We start from the raw sequence: 23404 nt of genomic DNA, 5'->3' as shown, positions 1-23404 counted from the left end.
ACAGAGGAAAAGAAGAGGGAGAAAATACAGCAAAGCGATTACCAACACCCAGTGGCCCTCTGCTACAAACACTTTCACTCAGATCTGCGCTCTTTCTTTGCTGTTTTTTTTTTTTTTTAAGATTTTATTTATTTATTCACAAGAGACACAGAGAGAAAGGCAGAGACGTAGGAAGAGGGAGGAAAAGCAGACTCCATGTAGGGAACCCAATGTGGGACTCAATCCCAGGACTCTGGGATCAGGCCCTGAGCTGAAGGCAGATGCTCAACCACTGAGCCACCCAGGAATCCCCTCTTTGCTGTTTTTGAATGAGGGCTTTTAAAACACCTGGGGATAAAAAAAAAAAAAAACAAAAAAAAAAAAAAACAAAAAAAAAACACCTGGGGATGGGGTTGTAAGCAAAGAAACAAAAGTTGGCTTTGAAGTCAAAGATGTGACAGGTCACATCTCAATTACTCAATGCCAGAGGAGAAGTTTCCACCATCAGTATTTCCTTTTGTGGGCTGAGGGTCCCATGGTTAACCTGGCTTTACAGGATTACACAGCAGGGAGCATCAGAGAGTCAATGGGAAAGAACTATATATAGACTTCGGATCACAAAAGCTTTACTTCTTGTGAGATATGTCATTTGCTTTGCTCTGTTTCCTTTATAAAGGAAAAAAAAAAAAAGCACTAACCTCACATACAACCCAGCTTACTTATTCAAAGATCTAATTTTCTACATAAAAAAAAGTATGTGCTTATCCATCTATTCAGGAACTTTCTATTGCTTTGGGCACATTTCATTAGAGTCATGAAGAACAAGTGGCCAGGGCAGGAAGACTCCAGAAGGCATCTAGTTTGGAGGGACTGATCTAATGGCAGCTGGCGGTGGGTCCCTCACCCTGTTGAACTGGGACCAGGACACCGACATGCTGTTATAGTCTTCAAGGTGGCTGCTGCTGCTGTTGAACAGTTTCTGTGCCAGGAACACGAGGTTCTCCTTGGTCAGGCCCCGGTTACTCTGCACTTCGGCCTTGAATTTCATGTTGAGCGCCTCACACAGCTGTGGCCACAGCACTTTGTCAGGCACGGCGAATGGCACCCTGCCCTGAGAGGGAGAGAGGCCAGAATCTTATGAGAAAACAGTGTGTGATTTATTCACTCAACCCACAAAACAAAAACATTGATGGCTCAATGCAGTTACAAACATTTGTCTTGCTAAAGCCTGAGGATAAGTTCTAGCTTTTTTTTTTGACATATGTGGTTCTGTGAAATTCAGAAGTTTCCATTTTCCCTTCCTCACATATAGTTTAAAAGGTACCCTCAAGCTATCTATGGTGTTCTGTAAAAGAGCTGCTGAATGCACAGTCTCATCCTAATTCTAAGAGCCACAAAAACAAAATGTGACCAAGGTCTGCCTCTTACACTGTAAGCTCAGGAGAGCAGAAATCTGAAAGACTAAGTTTTCTAGGTGCAGGCAGAGAGAATTGTGTGTGCACTCATGCATGTGTGTGCACAAGTGTGATCCTTGAATTCCAGCTCAACATGAAAAAATTTCATGTGGAAGAATGGAAACTATGGACCACTTGTTATCGAGAAACAGGTTACAATTTGAATTTTTAATAAACTGCTTTTCGTTCCATTCAGTCACAATACTTCATTTTTTCATTATTATAATTTTTTTTGGACAAGGCAATTGCTTCACATGATATAAAATTTATTATTTTAAAAACTTTTATTTAAATTCAATTAACATAATGTATTACAGGTTTCAGAGGTAGAGGTCAATGACTCATTAGTCTTATGTAATACCCAGTGCTCATTACATCATGTGCCCTCCTTAATGTCCAACACCCAGTTACTATGTCCCCCTCCCCACCTCCCCTCCAGCGACTCTCAGTTTATTTCCTATGATTAAGAGTCTCTTATGGTTTGTCTCCCTCTCTGATTTCATCTTGTTTTACCTTTTCCTCTCTTCCCCTATGATCTCCATTTTGTTTTTCTTTTTAAAGATCTTATTAATTTATTCATGAGAGACAGAGAGACACAGAGAGAGAGAGAGATAGAGAGAGAGACAAAGACAGAGGGAGAAGCAGGGTCCATGAGGGAGCCTGACATGGGATTCGATCCCAGGTCTCCAGGATCACGCCCTGGGCTGAAGGCGGTGCTAAACCGCTAAGCCACTGGGGCTGCCCAGGCCTCCATTTTGTTTCTTAAATTCCACATATGAGTGAGAGCATATAATAATTGTCTTTCTGGTTGACCTATTTCACTTTGCATAATACCCTCTAGTTCCATCCACGTTGTTATAAATGGCAAGATTTCTCTTTCTTTTTGATGGCTGAGTAGTAGTCCATTATATATATACTACATCTTTTTTATCCATTCATCTGTTAATGGACATCTCAGCTCTTTCCCTAGTTTGGTTATTGTGGACATTGCTGCTATAAATGCTGGGGTGCAGAGGTCCCTTTGGATCACTACATTTGTATCTTTTGAGTAAATACCCAGTAATGCAATATATGTGATATAAAATGTAAAAGGCTTGGAAGGGTGTACGGTGAAGTCTTTTTCTTTTTCTTTTTCTCTTTCTTTTCTTTTTTTTTCTTTTCTTTTCTTTTCTTTCCTTCCTTCCTTCCTTTTTCTTTCTTTCTTTCTTTCTTTCTTTCTTTCTTTCTTTCTTTCTTTCTTTCTTTCTTTCTCTTTCTTTCTTTCTTCTTTCTTTGTTTCTTTGTTTCTTTGTTTCTTTGTTTCTTTCTTTCTTTTTCTTTTCTATTTTATTTATTCATGAGAGACTGAGACACACAGAGAGAGAAAGGCAGAGACATAGGCAAAGGGAGAAGCAGGTTCCCTGTGGGGAGCCGGATGTGGGACTTGATCCCAGGACCCCAGGATCACAACATGAATGAAAGGCAGACACTCAACCACTGAGCCACCCAGGCATCCTGGTGAAGTCACTTTCTTAACCTTGTGTCCCAGCAGCCCCATATGTCCCAACAGTATGTAATCTGGTTTAGTGTGTATGCCTCTAAAGATATTCTATGCATGCCAGGAAATATGTGTAACTTTTCCTTTTTAAAAATATAAATGGGGGTGTGCCTGGGTGGCTCTCTTGGTTAGGTGCCCAACTCTTGATTTCAGCTTAAGTCATGATCTCAGAGTGGTGAGATCAAGCCCTGCATCAAACTCTATGCTCAGTGGAGAGTCTGCTTGAGAATCTCTCTTTTTTACTCCTTCTTCTGCCCCTACCCCTGCTCGCACAGCTCTCTCTAAATAAGTAAATACCAAAAAAAAAAAAAAAAGTACACACACACACACATATATATAAACGGTAGCATAAAATCTACATGTTCTACATCTCCCTTTTTTCACTGAATACTATACCTACAAGACCTTATATCAGCACATAAACACATGTTCTTTTGTGGCTGCTAAATACGTCACAGAATGGAAGAACAGTACTATAGTTAGCCAGGCCCCCATAGATGGACATCTGTGTATCAGCCTAGTGACCTTTAGCTATTACAAAAAATTCTGCAATGCAGTTATACATTTGACACAGATGGAATATATCTGTAGAATATATTCCCATAAGCATGTATTTATTTTAAAAGAGCATAAAATGTACACTTGTCATTAACACAACTTAAAATGTTAAAAATGCTTATTTATTCAGGCATTGCCTAAATTTAGGCAATTTATTTAGCAAGACCATGTTGCAAGAGCTGCCAAAGTTACATGAGGAATGAGCTCAGTGGACAGACAGGGAAGGGAATGAGAGGAAAGGCAGCAATTCTATCCAGAAGGCTTATCAGGACATGCTGCAGGCAGATAGTTTTAAGAGAAGCCTCAAACTCGGGTTCTATAGAGTGGCTATCGTAGAATTTCTGCTAAAAATCTCACCTTTGCAGCAAAAATATTGTTCTGTAAAGAGGACTGTTGAGAGAATTCAGTGAGACTCTTCACGTTAGAGTCATGTTAGAGAAGGACATACTTTTATATCCTGAATACCAATCGTAACCTTTTATCATGCTTTAATGGACTACTTGCTCCTGGAAATGTGTAACCCCTGAACTCTTCCATTTTTTTTTTTTTTAGAACTCTTCCTGAAAATGTTTTGAAAACGCTCAAGTGCATAATAGTGATATTCTGATAGTATTTGATGAATAAATCCACAAAATCATGTTTATTCCCTTAGACAGTATTTCATTCTTCATGAGAGACTTGGCATGAATCAAGAACCTAAGATTTGGAAAAGACATTAAATGGCACCCTCGTTTATTGTCCAGAAGATGTCAAGAAGTAACTGCTAAACTATAAGTAGCGTCCTGAGAGGTCTACCATCTAGAAGGAACTTGGGAGTCCCAAATTCCATTCATGGTCTCACACAAGGATTCAAAAGAACATTCACTAAATATTGACTATGTGACAAGCATTTCGGATTTTGTATGTTACCTAATTTCATTTATTATTTTTTTAAGTAAACTCTATGCCCAACATGGGACTTGAGCTTACGATGATGAGATCAAGACTTGCACGCTCTACTGAGTGAGCCAACCAGGTGCCCCTGCATGTTACTTAATTTCTTTTTCCTAACAGTGCTATGGAGCACTATTATCCCTGTGGTGCAGAAACTTAAGGGAAACTTTAGGCTCAAAGAGGGAAAGTGAATTCCCTGTGGTCACAATGTGAGCAAACGGTGGGTTGTGAGTTTAAGCCTTGGCATGACTCTAAGGCCACACTCTTTCCATTCTTCACATACTCTCCACTCTGTCTTCTACCACAGAAAACTGCACTTTTTTCTATGCTTTTCTGGGGGAGAACACACAAAAGAGATTAATGACACCAGCATCAAGATCTTGACACCCGCAGGCCCAGGGAATTCACTCACAGGCTCTGCAAAAGCATTGTCCCAGAGAACGGTGGCTGTTGCATTATTATCCTGGCTGCCATGGACGATCACCACAACCGGGAGGGACAGGGTCTAGAAAGACAAAACAGAAGGGCTGAGTGTCAAGAGCGACACTTTCCTCTCTTGCTCTTCTTTTCATCATGACACATTCATTCTCTCCTCAAGTTTCGGTAAATGTCACCCTTGAATACAGAAACTGAATAGCTCAAGGAATCACAGGCGAATTAGAAATTTTATTTTATTTTTTTAAGATTTTATTTATTTATTCATGACAGACAGAGAGAGAGAGAGGGGCAGAGACACAGGCAGAGGGAGAAGCAGGCTCCATGCAGGGAGTCCGATGCAGGACTCGATCCTGGGTCTCTAGGATCATGCCCTGGGCTAAGGTGGCACTAAACCGCTGAGCCACCAGGGCTGCCCAATTTTAGATCTTTAAAAGAGATGTTACTTAGATTTTTCTGAAGGGTGCAGGAAATTTCTCAAATGGAGAACAGGAGAAAAGAAAATGAGTATGTGAGACATTTTTAGGGAAAAAGAGCTAGTAACAAGTGTCTAAAACTTACTATAGGGGATCCCTGGGTGGCGCAGCGGTTTAGCGCCTGTCTTTGGCCCAGGGCGCGATCCTGGAGACCTGGGATCGAATCCCACATCGGGCTCCCGGTGCATGGAGCCTGCTCCTCCCTCTGCCTGTGTCTCTGCCTCTCTCTCTCTCTCTCTCTCTGTGTGACTATCATAAATAAATAAAAATTAAAAATAAACATTGTATTTAAAAAAAAATAAAAAAATAAAACTTACTATAACTGTTACTCAAATTCATCCAGAGTGATGTTTCTCTTGATTCATTCCTACCTGTATCTCCAGCTATTTCAATTTGCTATTGCTTGTTATTGTAGATCTTTTTTTTTTTTTTAAAGACTTTATTTATGTATTCTTGAGAGACACAGAAAGAGAGGCAGACACAGGCAGAGGGAGAAGCAGGCAGGGAGCCTGATGTGGGACTCGATTCCAGGACCCCAGGATCACAACCCAAGCTGAAGGCAGATGCTCAACCACTGAGCCACCTAGGCATCCCTATTATTATAGATCTCAAGGGAATCTAGGAGATGCAATTTCAAGGATGCGGATTTCCCACTTTCTGCTCACTGACAGTTAAGATGCTATGTGATCGAAAAAATTATTTTGTGATACAAAATACATACACACACATCAACTCACAGGAAGGAAGGCTTTAATTTACCTTGACTTGAAAAACCAGCTCATTTCCACCAACACTGAACTGTGATTCAAACAGGATTGTAAATTTTTCTTCTGTTACTGACTCTGCTCCACGACGATCAGACCTCTTAATTCGTTTCAGGGACTGCAAAGGAGACAAAAAGGTTAAAGCCCTCCAACCCCTAGGGAAAACTTGTTCTTTTTCTTATCCCATCCTCACCATGTTTCTGAAGTGCGCGCTCAGAGTGCCCGTGGCTTGATGATACTCCATCACACAGCAGTTGTTCAGGATCTCTCCACTGTAGTCACTGCAGAGAGAGACTCGACTCTAAACCCACACAGTGTCTCAGTAAATATAGGGTAGAAAATATTTGGGGGGGACCCAATAAAGAAAGTTGTAAAAATTGATGTCATTTAGAGGAAATGTTAGCAGCATAAAATACTAAGAAATAACATGTTAACATAAAAGAAATTTTTCTTGGATGTATTCCTACTAAAGGAATGAAAATCATGTGTTTCTGCAACAGAAGAAAGGCCTTAAATTCTTTCTCTGAGAGCTAGAGGAGGCCAGAAGGGCTAATGGAGCTCGTACTATGAATGGCAGTATCCAGAGTTCTGGCCAGGAGGCGGGAGCACTTTGTTTCTGTTGTAAGGACTGGAGGAAAGAGGCAGACATGAGGGGAGGGTGCACGTACTTGCGAGTGTTCTCGTTTTTGAGCAGCGACTTGGCCTGCTGCTCACTGATGATGGTGGCCTTCACCTGGGGGGGGTTCATGTGCACGTTCAGCTTCCCGCCCACCAGCAGGCGCACTGTCGCTGCAAACTTGGTCTGGGTCTTCAGGACCTGAGGGGGCTGCTTCTCAATAATGAATGTGCTGCAAGGACACAAGAGACCAGACCAGACATGATGCTGGCTCAGGAGATGGGGCCTGGTCCCCCTTGTGGGGAGGCTACTGGGGTTTAGCAGGTAAAGGAAGAGCATGTGGCATAGCTCCTGTTTCCAGAGAGGCCACTGAGAAGTCAGAGGAAATGGTGGGCCGGGGGGAAAGGGGGCAGCGAAATGACTCAGCAGCTGGCACAGGCTGGCGTGGGGTGGGGGGAGTCCACGTAGCGCCCACAACAGAAACCCAGCAAGGTCAACACCAAGCAGCCATTGTAACTGAGGACAGAGGGCTTTGGGACCCGGGCAAGAGACAAGGACTCAGACAGGAGCTGCCCCCCAACCCCAGGGGACAAAGCACCTGCCTCCCCCAAGGCAACCACCCGGGGCTGGGCGTGGCCAGAGGCAGCAATCACCTGGTCACCAGGGCTGAGATGATGTCTGTGATGGTGGCATTGACCTCGGCCAGCATCTCCTCCACTGGGCCGGGGATGGGCAGCTGCTGGCAGAGGTGCTCAGCTCTGCGGATCTGCTGCCGGTTCTGCCAGATGATCTCGGCCAACTTCTCACACCTGCACGGGGGCCCCAGGCCACCGGGAGGGCAATAGAGTCACCCCATCGCCCGGGCTCCAGGCCCCAAGTCCCAGCTCCAGCCTCACCAGGGAAGGCTCTGTACCTAAGCTCCCGCCCCTGTTCACAGAGCAGAGCAGAGCAGAGCAGAGTGCCCTGCCTCTCAGGAACACACAGAACCATCTGGGAGCAGCAACTCCAAACTGAGTCCACTCAGCCTGAGTGTTGCTCCGCACACCCAGCCCTGCCCTCCTGCCCCCTCCCTAGCACAGTGACTCCCTTCCTGGGCAGGTGGCACAAGATGGGGGCCCCAAAGTCGCTATCAGAAACCAGAACCCCTAGTGAACGAAGCCTTGCCACGGGGTGGAGCGAGCTGGCTGCTCAAGGAAACGCAGGAGGCAGAATGAGTAGTTGGTAGCACCATTCCTGCCCCGGGCCATCCCCCATTACCAGGACTGTAGCACGTCCAGGCTGCCCTCGGGGGGCCCTCCGTTCCCTGCCAGCTGCTGCCGCCGCTTCCACTGGATCAGTTCATCATCCAGGATGATGGTCTGCTGCTTCCGCAGCAGCTGCAGGGTCTTCTGGTGCTTCTCGGCCAGCTCCTGAAGGGAGGTAGGGACAGCAGGCCCTCCTGGGCTCCCAGACAACAACCCTGCAGGCCTCACTCGGGAGGCACAGGCCTTCCCCTCTCCCAGACCTGCTCTGCCTCAAGTGCCCCCCACAGGAAAGAAGGATCTGGCCTCCAGCTCTCTCGGGTCCTGCTCTCTTCCTGGCCTTAGCCCTCCCTCGGGTTTCGCGGATAGCTCAGGATGCGGACTGCAAAGCTTGGGAGGAGAGGAGAGAGGACGCAGATCCCACTTACCACGCGGTACTGCTGCAGCGTCTGGGCCTCACGCTGCAGCCAGGCCTCCAGGGACACTTGCTTCTGCTGGAGGGCCGTCTCCCGGCTCAGGCGCTCCTGGGGATTCAGCTGCGCCAGCTGGGAAAACTGAGCTACAGGAGGGGACAGGACACCCATCACCATCATCTCCCAGCTTCCTGTAGGAAGCCCCGTGCAACACACGCACCTGTTCTGGAGAAAACACCCTCGAGGGTCTGCCTGACATCTGACCAATGGAACCTGGGCTCCTAGCGGCCAGGGGGGCCAGACCTGAGCAGGCTCTGGTCCCTGGCCTCTCCACTCTGATCTCCCCTTTAGGGAGTGTGCAGCCAGAAGGAAGCCTGAGGGCACAGCGAGGAGGATCCCGCCTTGAGGCCTCCCCTCCCACCTCAGTCTACACAGCTGCCTGCCACACAGGGGTCCAGCATGGAGCCTCGCTGCCTGGTTCGCCCTGTGCCCTCACCATTTACTACTAACTGGGTGAACTGGGGCAAATCATTTCACTCTTCGGGGCCTCTGTCTGTCCATGTGCAAAATGGGAGAATCTCGGCCCCTGCCTCAGTGGGTCGCTGAGGATTACAGAAGTGATGATGCACAAAAGGCTCATATGCTCATATGCTCATATGCTGGGACCACCCAGCATAACATGGATGATGTAGGTGAGTTAGTCCTGGCTGGTTATAGTGGCTTACAGAGCAGGTTTAAAGGGTGACAGAGCCCAGTGGCGGCTCGGTCCCACCCATGTCACAGGGCAGAGCCTCCTCAGGGAAGCCCCAGCCCTGCTGGCCTGGGTCCCACCCCTGGAGCACAGCAGCCTTTCCTAGGGAAGAGGTGTTTCTCTAGGGGCTGGGAGGGGCCTAACATGTTTGTTTGTTTGTCCAGGTTGGGTTAATGTGAACTCAGCTGAACAACCAGAAGGAGATGGAGGCACGGAGAGGGACAGAGAGGACAGAGAGAAGGCGAGAGAGAATGTCCAGGGCCCACTGGCCACAGAGAAGCAGCAAGATTCTCTCAGGAGAGGGAGGCAGCTTCTCTCCAAACTAGTGTTGGGACTCACCCATGGCAGCAGCAATAGGGAGTCAGGGAAGCCTCCTTACCCTTTTACCAAAAATCTATTACGAAATACTTAAGACCCAGGGAAGGAAGAAGGAATGATGCAAGGAATACCTGTGTATCAATAACCCAGCTTAAGAAACCATACATTTCCACGGTGAAATCACATCTACACATCCTTCCCTGCTTGCAAACCCATCCTTGCCTCTAAAGGTAACCCCTATCCTAAATGCTGGGATTATGATGCCCTGCTGATTCTCAGCTGGGCATGTTTGCAGGGAGAGGGAAATAAATTAAAGTCATCCTGTCAAATTCTTACAAGGTCAACAGGGGGCACTGGTGGGGCTCTACAACCTCGAGACTGAAGTTTTCAGTACCCAAGCACCTAAAGGATTTACACAGGACGGGGAGCTTTCTTTATAAGAGCTAAGAAAGGTGCACGTATTATGCACTGCGCCTGGACAGCCTTTTTGAATCACTGCACAAAACAGCACTGAATGTCATTACAAACACAGCTCTTAGCCCTTACACTTCCCTAATCAGAGAATTTAACATTTTAGTGAAGCAGCATTTATGAAACACCAATAATATACAAATGTTTTTTACTAGACTTGGAACTTCTTCCCATAGGAGGAAATGCTTTCTCCAGTAGATCAGGAGCTCCGAGTGTGACTGAGTGAGACCCACACTCCCCTATGGCAAGCCTGTGTCCTCTCCCTTTCCTAAGCCTCCTCCCTGCTCCAACCTTAGTGCAAATGGTTCCGGCCACTCCAGAGAAAGGGAAGTGTCTCTGAATGGAAATCTGGTTCTCTTCCAACCTGACCTGAATTTCCTTCTAGCCCTCATGACACACACTGTCCAGGCTGCACGGGCCTCACCCTGGATCCTCAGGCTCTCCTGATACTGGATGATGAAGTACTCTTGAGTCTGCTGCAGCTTCTTCAGTTCATTCTCTGTGTCCTGTGTGACCAGTCTCAACTCCTCAAATGTCTGGTTGATCTGGAGGTGTTTCTGGGACATGGTATCAGCAAGACTTCCAACTGGAGAAGTGCCCTGGAGACAGATTGAGGGGAGTGCAGACCACAGTGAGCTGGGCAGTGAGGATAGAAGAAACCTCAGGTCTTAATCTAAAGGAAAAGCTGAGGCTAGCACCTATAATCTGGCTGAATCCCCAAAAGTGAAATTTTGAGTCAAAGGAACTGCACACATCATTTGTGAGAACTGCTGCTGAGGAAGGAAGAAAGGAGGGAAAACAGGTGACTTGGCCAATTGTGACAACTTCATAAACCATAGTGGAAATTTCTGTAGCTGTCCGGCCTCCACCAGAGTCACCCAAACCTATACCACCGAATTTGTTCCAGAGAGACTAGAACTCAACGCATCCAGGAGTTACCTGGGTTTTCCTACAAATGATGATGACCCCTCATTCCACATCCATTCACTGATCCAATGTCTTGGACTATGTGAGATGCTGGGGACCCAAGTGAAGAACAAGGTTGTGTGAACACACATCATCTGTATCCCACTCAAGATCTTCTTGTAACTGAAGGAAGAAGCTGAACCTCTCATAGACAGCATCAGGGAGACCACAAAATGAAGTTACAGGGGAGGCATCAGCAAGGCTTTTATGGATCTAGCCATTTAAGTGACCTGGTCTCAGCCATTCTCTCAACACTTAGCTGAGAGGGGGCTCAGCAGAAACCTTTCTTAAGTATGATTAAGAAATATGAGCATATGGGACACCTGGGTGGCTCAGTGGTTGAGCATCTGCCTTTGGCTCAGGGTGTGATCCTAGGATCTGGGATCGAGTCCCACATCAGGCTTCCTGCATGGAACCTGCTTCTCCCTCTGCCTATGTCTCTGCCTCTCTCTGTGTGTCTCTCATGAATAAATTAATAAATCTTTAAAAAAAAAAGAAATATGAACATGCCTTTACTCCAAAACCATTTGTTGGGGGTTAAATTATTTTACACTATTCATACTGTTTTGTGGTGATAATCTCATCAAGGTTATGGAACAATTAAGATCAGAGAGGGTGCCTACACAGCTTAGTTGGTTAAATGTCTGCCTTTGGCTCAAGCCATGATCCCAGGGTCCTGGGACTGAGCACTGCATTGGGCTCCTTGCTCTGTGGGGAGTCTGCTTTTCCCTCTCTTGCCTCTCTTCCTCCCTCTCTCTCTCTCAAATAAATAAAATCTTTAAGAAAAAAAAAAGATTAGAGACCAGTCCTCTATTTCTTTTGTGCCTCTTGGGACAGTGCTCTGTTTATAGAGACATCAACAGATACACACTGGATTATCTTTAAAAATCTGGATCCATAGAGAGGTGGGCAAGGAAAGATTTCCCAGTTCCTGTCCCCACACCCATGGGACACTCACATTGTTGGCTTCTCGCACCAGCCTCTGTTCATTGTACAGAATATGTCGGATGCAGCGGACCAGCTCCATGGGGCAGCGGTCATATGTGTTCTGCAAGAATCCAATAGCAGACATCACTTTGGTCCATAACATGTAATGGGGCCTAAACCTACCTCAGAGCAGGGTTAAGATTTTATGATGGAGGAGACTTCTGGAAACATGTGGCATAATCATAAGCAATGCTGCTCCTCCAAAAAATGAGAGACAAGAAAAGTACATCATAGGAAACCCAATTACAATGAGAAAGTAAGATTATTTTATTTCTTGCCTCTCAATTTGCCTAAAGTACTAGGGCATCATTCTTGGAAAAAGTATACATAACTTAAAAAAAGACATCAGAGGAGAAAGTGGACACCATCTCGACTGAGTAATCAAAATTACTACCACTGATGCAGGAAACACGGATGGTGTATGTCTCCAGATGTGATATCCTGAGAAGGACACACATCTCTTACTCAGAATTTTGATCAGGAACGTGTAACCTGAATCTAATTAAGGTAGCAACATCACACAAACCTAAAAGGAGGTCCACTTTATCTTTAAAAATAGATGAGCTGAATTATTTTAAAATGTCAATGAAGGGGCGCCTGGCTGACTCAGTTGGTGGAGCTTGTAACTCTTGATGTCGGGGTTGTGAGTTCAAGCCCCACACTGGGTGTAGCGCTTACTTAAAAATAAAATCTTTTTTTTTTTTTTTTAAGTCAATGTAATGAAAGACAAAGGCTGAAACAGTTCCAGATTAAACAGACATGACAACCAGATGCAATATGTGGTCCTGAGCTGGAGGGAAAAAATGCCCTAAAGGGCAATTATTAAGTCAGTTGACAAAATGGAAATATAAGATCACCTAAGAATGTTTTATTAGTGTCACATGTACTTGAAGTTGATAACTGTGCTATAACTATGTATAGAAAATGCACATTGGGGGCACCTGGGTGGCTCAGTCAGTTAGACATTTATTTGCCTTGGGCTCAGGTCATGATCCCAGGATCCCGGGACTGAGCCCCACATCAGGCTCCCTGCTCATTGGGAAGCCTGCTTCTTTCTCTCCCTCTGTGTCTCCCCCTAGCTTATGTTCTCTCTCTTTCACTCACTCTCTCTCTTTCAAATAAATAAAATCTTAAAAAAAAGAAAAAGAAAAAGAAAATGCACATTGAAATACTTAGGGGCAAAGGGACATGATATACACAAGTTACTCTCAAGTGACAAAAAATGTTATGTGTGTAGAAACAGAATATGATACAGCAAATGTTAACAATGGGTAGATCTGGGCATAGGTAGGTGTTCTTTGTATCAATCCTACAACTTTCTATAAATTTGAAATAATTTTCAAATAAAAAGTTTAAAAATAGGGGTAATAGGGGTGCCTGAGTGGCTCAGTCAGTTAAGCATCTGCCTTCGGCTCAGGTCTTGATCCCAGAGTTCTGGGATGGAGACCCATGTCAGGCTCCCTGCTCAGCAGGGACCCTGCTTCTCCCTCTGCCTCTGTCTGCCCCTCCCCCTGCTTGTGCTCTGTCAAATAAATAAATAAAAATCTTTTTAAATTTTTAAAAAAGAAAAGGGTACAATGACAAAGTTATATAGTAAGAACTTTATACACCTAACATGTAAGTCAACACTGGGTTGGAGAAAGAAAATCTCTATGGGAAGTACTAAATGAAGGAAGAGTCCCTCCTAGGGGAGAGAGTTAGTGTGACCAGTTTTAACACCCACCTGGAGCTGCGAGGCATAGTGCCCCAGCTTGATCTTCAATAAGAACCCATCTTCCCCGACTTGGTGCTCTGCCTTCTTCTGCAGCTCCTGCACCAGACCCTCTAGGAGCTGGGTGGCTTTAATGTTCTCCTGTGGATTATCAAGATCTATTGAGTCCCTAGGGGAAAAAAATTACATACATATGTATACATACATGCACACGAGCCTGTATAAATGCAGCCTCAATGCATCACACCTTTTCTTGAGCTGAAGTGATTTCTTCATAACACTCACTGCAAGTTTTAGGAAACGGTCCACTTCAAATCAACTAGATGCCTATGTTAATCTATCACTAATCCTCTAATTAGCTTAGCTGTATCTTTTCTTTCTCCCTTTTTTCTTTCTCTTTCTCTCTTTTTTTACAATGTACTACCCATTCTCCTTCCTCCTACTGACTTGCTCTGGTGCATATGCTATCTCTTCTAGAAATGAAGGGAAAAGGAAAGTGCTTCGTGTACTCTGAAGGAAATAAGGGCACTGATAACTTCCTATTTATAGTTACCCCTCAAGGGGGTAAAGAGGCACGAGGTCAAGAATGCTCTACATGCTTTTTCTAGCCTTGACTAATTCTCTGTGTTGCTAATTTCACAGAATATTTTTTTTTAAAGATTTTATTTATTAATTCGTGAGAGACACAGAAGGAGAGAGAGGCAGAGACACAGGCAGAGGGAGAAGCAGGCTCCATGCAGGGAGCCTGACGTGGGACTTGATCCTGAATCTCCAGGATCATGGGCTGAAGGCGGCGCTAGACTGCTAAGCCACTGGGACTGCCCTCACAGAATATTTCTTAAAAACAGGTGGAACAACACTTACTGCTATTTCTAAGGAACCTGGAAATGAGATATTAAGACAGAAGGTGCCTAAAAGTATTTACACAAGTCAATGGTTGCAGATCTGGGACCTGTGGGCAATGCTAACTCTTCTAGTGACACAGAGAAACCACTCTATGGACTTTGTATTAATTCAGAGCCATTGAACTGGTCACAAAGATTGAATGGTTTCCCTCTCTCCTTCCCTTTCTTCTCTTCTTTATTCCTTCCCCCATTCCCCTCTCCAACTCTTTTTCTGTTTTCAAACACTTTAGGCAACAATTGCTATTGAGTAGTATTAAGTTGCTTTACTGCAGAAACCAAACAGCTGTCAGACTGAAATAACATTCACTTACTGCTGACCGGGTCTGAAGCCAAACAAGAGATCTAGCGGTAGCTAAAAGGCTATACCTCTCCATCCCTGAAGTCAGTTAGCAACTAATTTCAAACAAAGGTACAAACAGGTATGCCGAAACACTGATAATGTAGTTCAGCAAATAATATGCCCATATCTGCTGAGAATGGAGCAGAGAAAGGCAAATTTTAAATATGTAGCCTCTCTCTACTAAATAAAGTATGTGTTAAACAAAAGCCTGGGAGGAATGAAGGGCAGCCCTGCATCTCTGTTTTGACTGGCAATAATGCTCCTCATCTGAGGAACCCACTCTTGAGAAGTTCCAGTCTCCGTGCAAAACTCAGGAAATCAAGTACTGGCTCTGGTATTTGAAAACTTAATTCTCTACTCTATTTTTTTTTTTTTTTTTTTTTTTTTAAATTTTTTTTTTTAATTTTTATTTATTTATGATAGTCACAGAGAGAGAGAGAGAGAGGCAGAGACACAGGCAGAGGGAGAAGCAGGCTCCATGCACCGGGAGCCTGACGTGGGATTCGATCCCGGGTCTCCAGGATCGCGCCCTGGGCCAAAGGCAGGCGCTAAACCACTGCGCCACCCAGGGATCCCAATTCTCTACTCTAAAAGAAAAAAAAAAAAGCTTTTCTTAGCTTTAGCTTAAACATGAAGAACTGGACATTTTAAAAAATTAAAATCTTTATGTTCCTGGGACTCCTGGGTGGCAGAGCGGTTGAGCATCTGCCTTGGGCTCAGGACGTGATCCCAGAGTCTTGGGATCAAGTCCCAAATGGTGCTCCCTGCAGGGAGCCTGCTTCTCTCTCTGCCTGTGCCTCTCTCTCTTGTGTTTCTCACAAAAAAATAAAATCTTTAAAAAAAATCTTTATGTTCTTAAGAAAACCAAAACTAAATAAAATTCAGGCTTTCCTTGATATCAACACAAGTCTTTTAACATTTGTTCGGTAAGAAACTACACAGGGAAATCTACTAAATGAAATTTTAAATCACCAGAAACTTCTAATGTTTTTCTGAACTCCAAATTATTTAAACGGAAAAGAAAATGAAAAAGAAATAGAGAAGTGCTACGCAAAGTACACCTGATGTGCTTATGTTTAGCTTGGTTTTTTCTCACTTCATTACACGAGGCTGAGATTTTTTAAATTGCCCAGAAAATTGCCTTCCTTTGGTGCTCTCTACCTTCTGACCAGAAGTCTGCTACTAACATACAACTGCAATTATTGCAAGTCAGCATTACTGATAAGGTACACAGCCCTCCTCAGACAGTCACAGAGTGGCCACTTCTCCTGGGCTCTGCTGGGGTGGAGGCCGCCCCCAGTCACTCAATCAGCCTTGCCACCCCACCACCCTCACAGAGGCCTGAAGCAGCTGATGAGTCTGTCAGATCAGATGGACAGGCATTCAACATGCTCCCAGGCCCTGAACAGAGCAGTGATGGCCTGCTGCCTGGTATGCAGTAACATCCATTTAAAAGCTATTGTCAGGGCAGCCCAGGTGGCTCAGCAGTTTAGCGCCACGTTCGGCTCAGGGCGTGATCCTGGAGACCTGGGATCGAGTCCCACGTCAAGTTCCCTGCATGGAGCCTGCTTCTCTCTCTGCCTCTCTCTCTCTGTGACTCTCATGAATAAATAAAATCTTTAAAGAAAAAAAATAAAAGCTGTTGTCAATCTACTGCATTATACGAACTCTGAAAGAATTTAAAAACAATTTTCTGAGTATATAAACACTAATTTGGGAAATAAGAAAAGTAAAAACATGCTTGTTAAATCTGCCACCAAGAACGTAATTACTGTTAATGTTTTTGTGTATTGTCTTTTGGTCTTTACCTTATATATAAATTTAAAAACACCAATGTCTCCATTGTTAACTTTGTTAATAATACATTTTATTAAATGATAAGCATATGCATACCTTAGCTGCCCCATTAAGCACTACATTCTTTGTGGACAAGCGCTTTACTCTGTTCATATGAATTCTACACCTTATAGGCACTCAAAACATATTTGTTAACTGTTGTTTATTAGCAGCAATGCTCTAATGCTTTTAGCCAGAATTTACTATTAAAATAAAATAGGAGGGGATCCCTGGGTGGGTCAGCGGTTTAGCGCCTGCCTTCAGCCCAGGGCATGGTCCTGGAGTCCTGGGATGGAGTCCCACATCAGGTTCCCTGCATGGAGCCTGCTTCTCCCTCTGCCTGTGCCTGTGCCATTCTCTCTCTCTCTCTCTCTCTCTCTCTCATAAATAAATAAAATCTTTTAAAAAATAAAATAAAATAGAAAAAAAATAAAATAGGAAAAAAATCCTATTTTAAAAATTCCGAGAGTTATTCCAGCCCCCTAAAATCTAAGCTAGGGCTAAATACATTTTCATGGGTCACATCATTTAAAAAAATGTACAAATTTTTTTAAAAGATTTTATTTATGAGAGAGAGAGAAATAAAGAGAGAGAGAGAGGGGCAGAGACTTAGGCAGAGGGAGAAACAGGCTCCATGCTGGAAGCCGGAACTCAATCCCAGGTCTCCAGGATTATGCCCTAGGCTGAAGGCAGTGCTAAACTGCTGAGCCACCCAGGCTGCCCAAAAATGTACAACTTTTAAAGTCTCCATCATGTTATCTTTCCAATCAAACTTTAATATACTTGTGCTTCACTAAATATGATAGAAAAAACTGTGTTCACTTACCAAGCTTGGCTTTCAATCCACTGGGATAAATAATGTCGCACCTCAATGGGGAAATGCTGACCATATAATGCTTGCATCTGATGAAGGGCATCGCCTTGGAGCTGCTGGGCTTGTATCCACACAGCCATGGTTTACAATCTATTAAACAAACAATCAGTGGTTTGGGTGGGTTTTTTCCTTCTTCCCCCTTTAAATACATTAGAATAAATATTCACAGTATAAAAACCTAGAGATAAATGTTTTTAAGCCCTGGTTGGTAGAATATAAAGATCAGTATTCTTTAATTGAATTTTAGCTTTAAACTGTTTCAAAATGGGCGCGTTTGGGTGGCTCAGTCGGTTAAGCACCTGCTTTCAGCTCAGGTCATGATCTCGTGCACCTGAGATGGAGCCCTGCATTGGCAGAACTGCTCAGCCAGGAGTCTGTTTCTCTCTCCCCACCTGCCTTTCACATTGCCCCTCCCCCAGCTTATGTGATGGCTTGCATACCCATCTCTCTCTCTCTGTCAAATAAATAAAATCTTTTTTTAAAGGATTTTATTTATATATTCATGAAAGACACATACAGAGAGGCAGAGACAGAGGCAGAGGGAAAAGCAGGCTCCCAGTGGGTAGCCTGGTGTAGGACTTGATCCCAGGACCCTGGGATCATTCCCTGAGCTGAAGGCAGATGCTCAACCACTGAGCCACCCAGGCGTCCCAAATAAATAAAATCTTAAAAAAAAAAGTTTCAAAATGTACACATTCAGTATAGCCATGGAAAGGTATATAACTTGATATATAGCTTCATAAAGCTCTGACTGTAAAACATACTGAAATTCTACAAGTAAAAGTACAAAGCCAGTTAGGGGAAGAACTGCCTATAGCTTTGATATCACACACATATTCTTTATTTTTGTTCCAAACTTGAAGTAAAAATAAGCAGCATTTCAACAGTAAGATAATTAGCATTGGAATTTTTAAAAAAATCATTTGTTTTAGATTTGGTCTTTTGCCTTTTAAGAAATGCAATAAACGTACCGCCATTTTGAAAAAGACTCAGTAGAAGATAAATGAAAATATCTGAAACATGAATTGAACCTATGTACTATTACCAGTTACCTACGCAGCAATGCTTTACACACAAAGGGTATATAGATTTATCTATATTTTTCACCTTCTGAGTTACTGCTAAGAAATTTATGAAGCAATCTTCTGTTAAATTACCGTATTTAAGGGAGCCCAGGTGGCTCAGCGGTTTAGTGCCGCCTTCAGCCCAGGGCCTGATCCTGGCGACCCGGGATCAAGTCCCACGTCGGGCTCCCTGCAGGGAGCCTGCTTCTCCTTCTGCCTGTGTCTCTGCCTCTCTCTGTGTGTCTCTCATGAATAAATAAATAAAATCTTAAAAAAAAATCTCTCTTACATAAAAACAATACATCCCAGCTAAGAGTTAGAAACAAGAACCATTATATTCCAATAGTAGGTAGGTTTTTAAAATACACTCTTGATTCTAGAAAAAGTTTTGGTAGAAAACTTGGTAGAAAAACTACCATAATGTCTTCTTAGATTAACCTGAGAATTTTTAATTCACTTGGCAGAAATTCTCTGCAATCAATCCAATTGTGGCAGCAACATTACTTTATGTACACAGAGGTAGTAAAACTGAATCTTGCTGTAATACTATGATCCATAATGTAGAATTTGGTGGAAGGCAGGCTAACCTGAAACCCACCCAAAATGATTTGGCTATTGATTTGCACCATTCTCTTAACTGTGTTACAATTAGGGTCCAGTGAATCAGATCCTGATTTTGTTGAGTACCAGAAACTACACATGTGTATTAGGAAACAAAAATCCCTTCTGTCAGTTGTAGTTGTCTGATCGTGTAACACTGAGCTATTTATGGGACAAGTCAGTTAGCCAACAATGAGATGTGGGGTGGGTGCCAGTTACCTATTTTAGACTTGTGCAATGCTATAGAACACTTGAGCAGTGTACAATTTTATTTAGGGCTTTTGGGCATTAAGGCTGGGATCGTTGTAAGATCATCTAAGACATCAAATGTCAATGGCTGAGAGTTTACTAGGAGAAAGGTTTGGATAAAAGAGCTCTTTCCAGAGGCAATCAATATTATAATCTAACATCTGGAAGAATTTAATTGTACAATATATTTTTTTTACAATATAATGTTTAATTAAATGAATTGTAACCCAAGATTTTGGAAAATTGGGACAGATACCAACACATGTTTTTTGGATAAAATGAAAAGGGATGGATGGGAGGGTGGAGATCCTTATACAGTTAAGTATATGGAAGAACAATGAAGGAACGAAAAACATAATTCAGGTATTCATCTTTTAGTAGTAAGGAACTGGAAAGAAGTAGGACCTCACCATAGCTGTTTTAATGATTATATGAACAATACCAACAAACACAAAAATTGTCTTGAATCCTGCATTCATTAACTGAACTGACCCAAGAGACAAAAGAAGGAAAATTGTTTATCTCCTCAGAGACCCCTCAGTCCTTGCAAAGAGCACAGTATTCCGGTCACACTGTAACCTCTTGGTCTACTTGACTTTTCTTCACATCATTTATCACTTCCTGACATTTATAACATATTTGTTTACTGACTTCTCATTGGGGTAAAATCACCATGAACACAGTAACTTTGTTTTGTTCATACTTTCTCTTAGGCCTAGAACAGTGCCTGGCACATAGCATTCTGTCAATTTTTTGTTGTTGTTGAATAAATAAACGTATACACACAATTTGGTCAAATCCATCACCTCTTTTCAAAGTTATTATGGAACAATGATCATCAGTATGAAATACTAATGCAAGAAAATGGAACAGATTTTACAACGTGGATGAATCTGTATTAACAATATTCTACTTGTTCCTTAATAATGCCGCAATTTGTAATTTTCCCTTCTAGTTTTTGTTAATTTATTTTTGTTTATCTTCCCCACTGAACTCTAAGAACAGTGAGTGAAGGGAGCATGTTTATTTACTACTGTGTCCCTAATGCCTAGTACAGTGGCTTGCCATGGCAAATAAGTAATCAAGACATATTTGCTAGTGAATAAATACATATTTAGTAAATATTTCATATATCCTGATGGTTTAGCATATTACAGGTGCCTATTATCGCTTTAAGAAAGAAGTACCATGGTACTATGCCATATATGTGGGGATACTATATAAATGCCACACTATGGAGTGCCTGGGTGGCTCAGTTGATTAAGCATCTGACTCTTAGTTTTGGCTCAGGTCACGATCTCATGGGTTGTGGGACTGAGCCCCACATCAGGCTCCATGCTCAGTGCAAAGTTTGCTTGGGATTCTTTCTCCCTCTCCTTCTGACCCTCCTCCAGCTCAGGTTACTCCACCCTCCCAAATAAATAAATCTTAAAAAAAAAAAAAAAGGACATACTATCTTAAGTTTTTATATTAGTCTTTAGTTTTTATCAAAGAGCAGAATGTGGGGTGCCTCGGTGGCTCAGTTGGTTAAGCATCTGCCTTCGGCTTGGGTCATGATCTCAAGGGTCCTGGGATTGAGCTCCACATTGGGCTCCCTGCTCAGCGGGAACCTCTGCCTTTCTCTCCCTTTGTGTGCTCTTGCTCGCTCACTCTCTTTCAAATAAATAAATAAATCTTTAAGCAAACAAACAAACAAACAAAAAACAGAGTAGAATGCTGAGCACTTAGAGTTTGTCAGAATAGCTTTTATGGTTCTAAATATGAACATGTTATAATAGTTATTTTCTAAAATGCCATTTGAAGAATAGCTGATAAATATAAGGTGGTAACCACCTTATTTTGAAAAATAAAAATAATTTTAACTTCACTACATAAAAATGCTTTGACAGAGCTAGAAAAGTAGATGTTGCCAAGTACTAGTTAAAAATGTAAAATAGGGATCCCTGGGTGGCGCAGCGGTTCGGCGCCTGCCTTTGGCCCAGGGCGCGATCCTGGAGACCTGGGATCGAGTCCCACGTCGGGCTCCCGGTGCATGGAGCCTGCTTCTCCCTCTGCCTGTGTCTCTGCCTCTCTCTTTCTCTCTCTCTGTGTGTGACTATCATAAATTTAAAAAAAATAAAAATAAAAAAATAATAATAAAAATGTAAAATAAAAGTACAATAAATAGCACAGAATCCTTTTCATTTTACTTTTTAGCTAATAATTATATACACATGGAACATAAGATGAGTTACTGAAATTATCATATAACAATTTAAAATATACAATTTGGAGAAAAAAACCCCACCCCACATTACATCAATAGAAGCTAGAACCTAAGTAGTGCTTCTCCTCATATGTGCCCAAATTCTTCACACTCATCATTAAGCTATGCCTATACCTGGCATAAGCTGAATCCTTGTCCTTTCTCACCAGTATTCATCCCGCCGTTGAAATACTACTCCACATATGCAGTAACTGCACTTCTGTGCTTAATACATACTTTCTTTTGCTTATTTACAGGCAGTTCCATCTTCAACGCGTGATGTTCTGACAAGGAAGTGGTTTGTATCTTTGGTATGTTATTACAGGGGCTTCTCTAAACCAGCCTTGATGCAGAATGTTGTGCTTTCTGAAAGCCTCAGGTACTGAAATCGAACTTATATATCTGGATATATCCTAGGAGTCTCAAATAAAGCAGACCTTCGGGCACTTCCTTAAAAAAAAGTTTCAAAGTATAAGCTCATGATTCTACAGGCTTATTCAAAACTATAAAAATGAATGTCTGCTAACAAATAAATGATATGAGTGGGTGGGATTTAGGAATAATCATGTCTAGACAATGAATACCTTTTTATTAGATGCTTTCCCTTTTAAAAGTAAAATATAAACCTTTCTCCAGAAAAACATCATTCTCAGGGTGCCTGGGTGGCACAGTCAGTTAAAAGTCTGACTTCTGCTCAGGTCATGATTTCAGGGTGCTGGGATGGAGCCCTGCAGAGCTCTTTCTTTCTCAAATAAATAAATAAAATCTTATAGAAAAAAAGTAAAAACATCACTCTCTTTTAAGACTTCTAGAACACTGGCCAAAGCCATGGCATATCTAACTGGGGGTGGGGGTGGGGATACAGAGTACATGACAATAGAAAGCTCTCAATACATATGTGCTGAGTAAATGAATTGTAGCTTGGCATAGGAGGGGGGGGTTTAAAATGTGTGTAGTGACTTGTCTCACTGGACTTGTGTACATAATTTAAGATTTTTAAAAAATATTTTATTTATTTATTCATGAGAGACACAGAGAGAGAGGCAGAGACACAGGCAGAGAGAGGAGCAGGCTCCAAGCAGGGAGCCCGATGTGGGACTCAATCCCAGTACTCTAGGATCACTCCTTTGGCTGAAGGCAGGCGCTCAACCGCTTAGCCACCTTGGCGTCACTTTTTTAAAGATTTTATTTATTTGACAGAGAGCTACCGACAGAGTATGAGCAGGCTCCCTGCTGAGCAGTGAGCCCAATGCAGGGCTTGATCCCAGGACCCCAGGATCATTGACCTGAGCCAAATCTACACTTAACCAACTGATCCATCCAGATGCCCCTCGTGTGCATAATTTAAAGCATTTTGTAACTTGTACTCTCCATTCCACAACCACCACCCCATCCCATCATATCTCAGGAACAAAGTCTCTAAAATGAGGTTAGAGTTTTGGAGATAATGGTGAACTCACCTACATAAAGTTCTGTAAGATTTAACTTCTTATACTTCTCTGTGCCTCACTTTCCCTATCTGTAAAATGGTACTAAGAGCACAACCTTTTGGGAAGTTGTAAAAAATACGTTAATGTGGGGATCCCTGGGTGGCTCAGAGGTTTGGCACCTGCCTTTGGCCCAGGGCGCGATCCTGGAGTCCCGGGATCGAGTCCCACATCGGGCTCCCGGCATGGAGCCT

The 23404-nt window shown here is 43.0% G+C and overlaps 1 protein-coding gene across 6 annotated transcripts in view; it reads right to left on the bottom strand.

Moving 5' to 3' along the window:
- LOC112655520 (signal transducer and activator of transcription 5B) overlaps positions 1 to 23404 on the bottom strand; it is a 70659-nt gene that overhangs the window by 9267 nt on the left and 37988 nt on the right. For 3 of the 6 annotated variants that reach the window (XM_025440676.3, XM_049114697.1, XM_025440677.3), the window contains exons 2-13: positions 17518 to 17655; positions 13623 to 13779; positions 11871 to 11960; positions 10371 to 10545; positions 8422 to 8552; positions 8010 to 8161; positions 7406 to 7561; positions 6805 to 6984; positions 6330 to 6417; positions 6132 to 6254; positions 4874 to 4966; positions 884 to 1090 (exon numbers count right to left, since the gene is read on the bottom strand). In XM_025440676.3, the coding sequence (XP_025296461.1) occupies positions 884 to 1090; positions 4874 to 4966; positions 6132 to 6254; positions 6330 to 6417; positions 6805 to 6984; positions 7406 to 7561; positions 8010 to 8161; positions 8422 to 8552; positions 10371 to 10545; positions 11871 to 11960; positions 13623 to 13779; positions 17518 to 17645 (1680 nt within the window). In that variant the 5' untranslated portion in view covers positions 17646 to 17655. Of the gene's footprint in view, positions 1 to 883; positions 1091 to 4873; positions 4967 to 6131; positions 6255 to 6329; positions 6418 to 6804; positions 6985 to 7405; positions 7562 to 8009; positions 8162 to 8421; positions 8553 to 10370; positions 10546 to 11870; positions 11961 to 13622; positions 13780 to 13857; positions 14065 to 17517; positions 17657 to 18722; positions 19061 to 23404 lie in introns of those variants that run through there. The other 3 variants (XM_049114696.1, XM_025440680.3, XM_035721339.2) reach the window with 3 other exon arrangements.

This window comes from Canis lupus, chromosome 9 (assembly GCF_003254725.2).
Source record: "Canis lupus dingo isolate Sandy chromosome 9, ASM325472v2, whole genome shotgun sequence".
NCBI lineage: Eukaryota > Metazoa > Chordata > Mammalia > Carnivora > Canidae > Canis > Canis lupus.
This window is presented reverse-complemented; position numbering and strand designations above follow the sequence as displayed.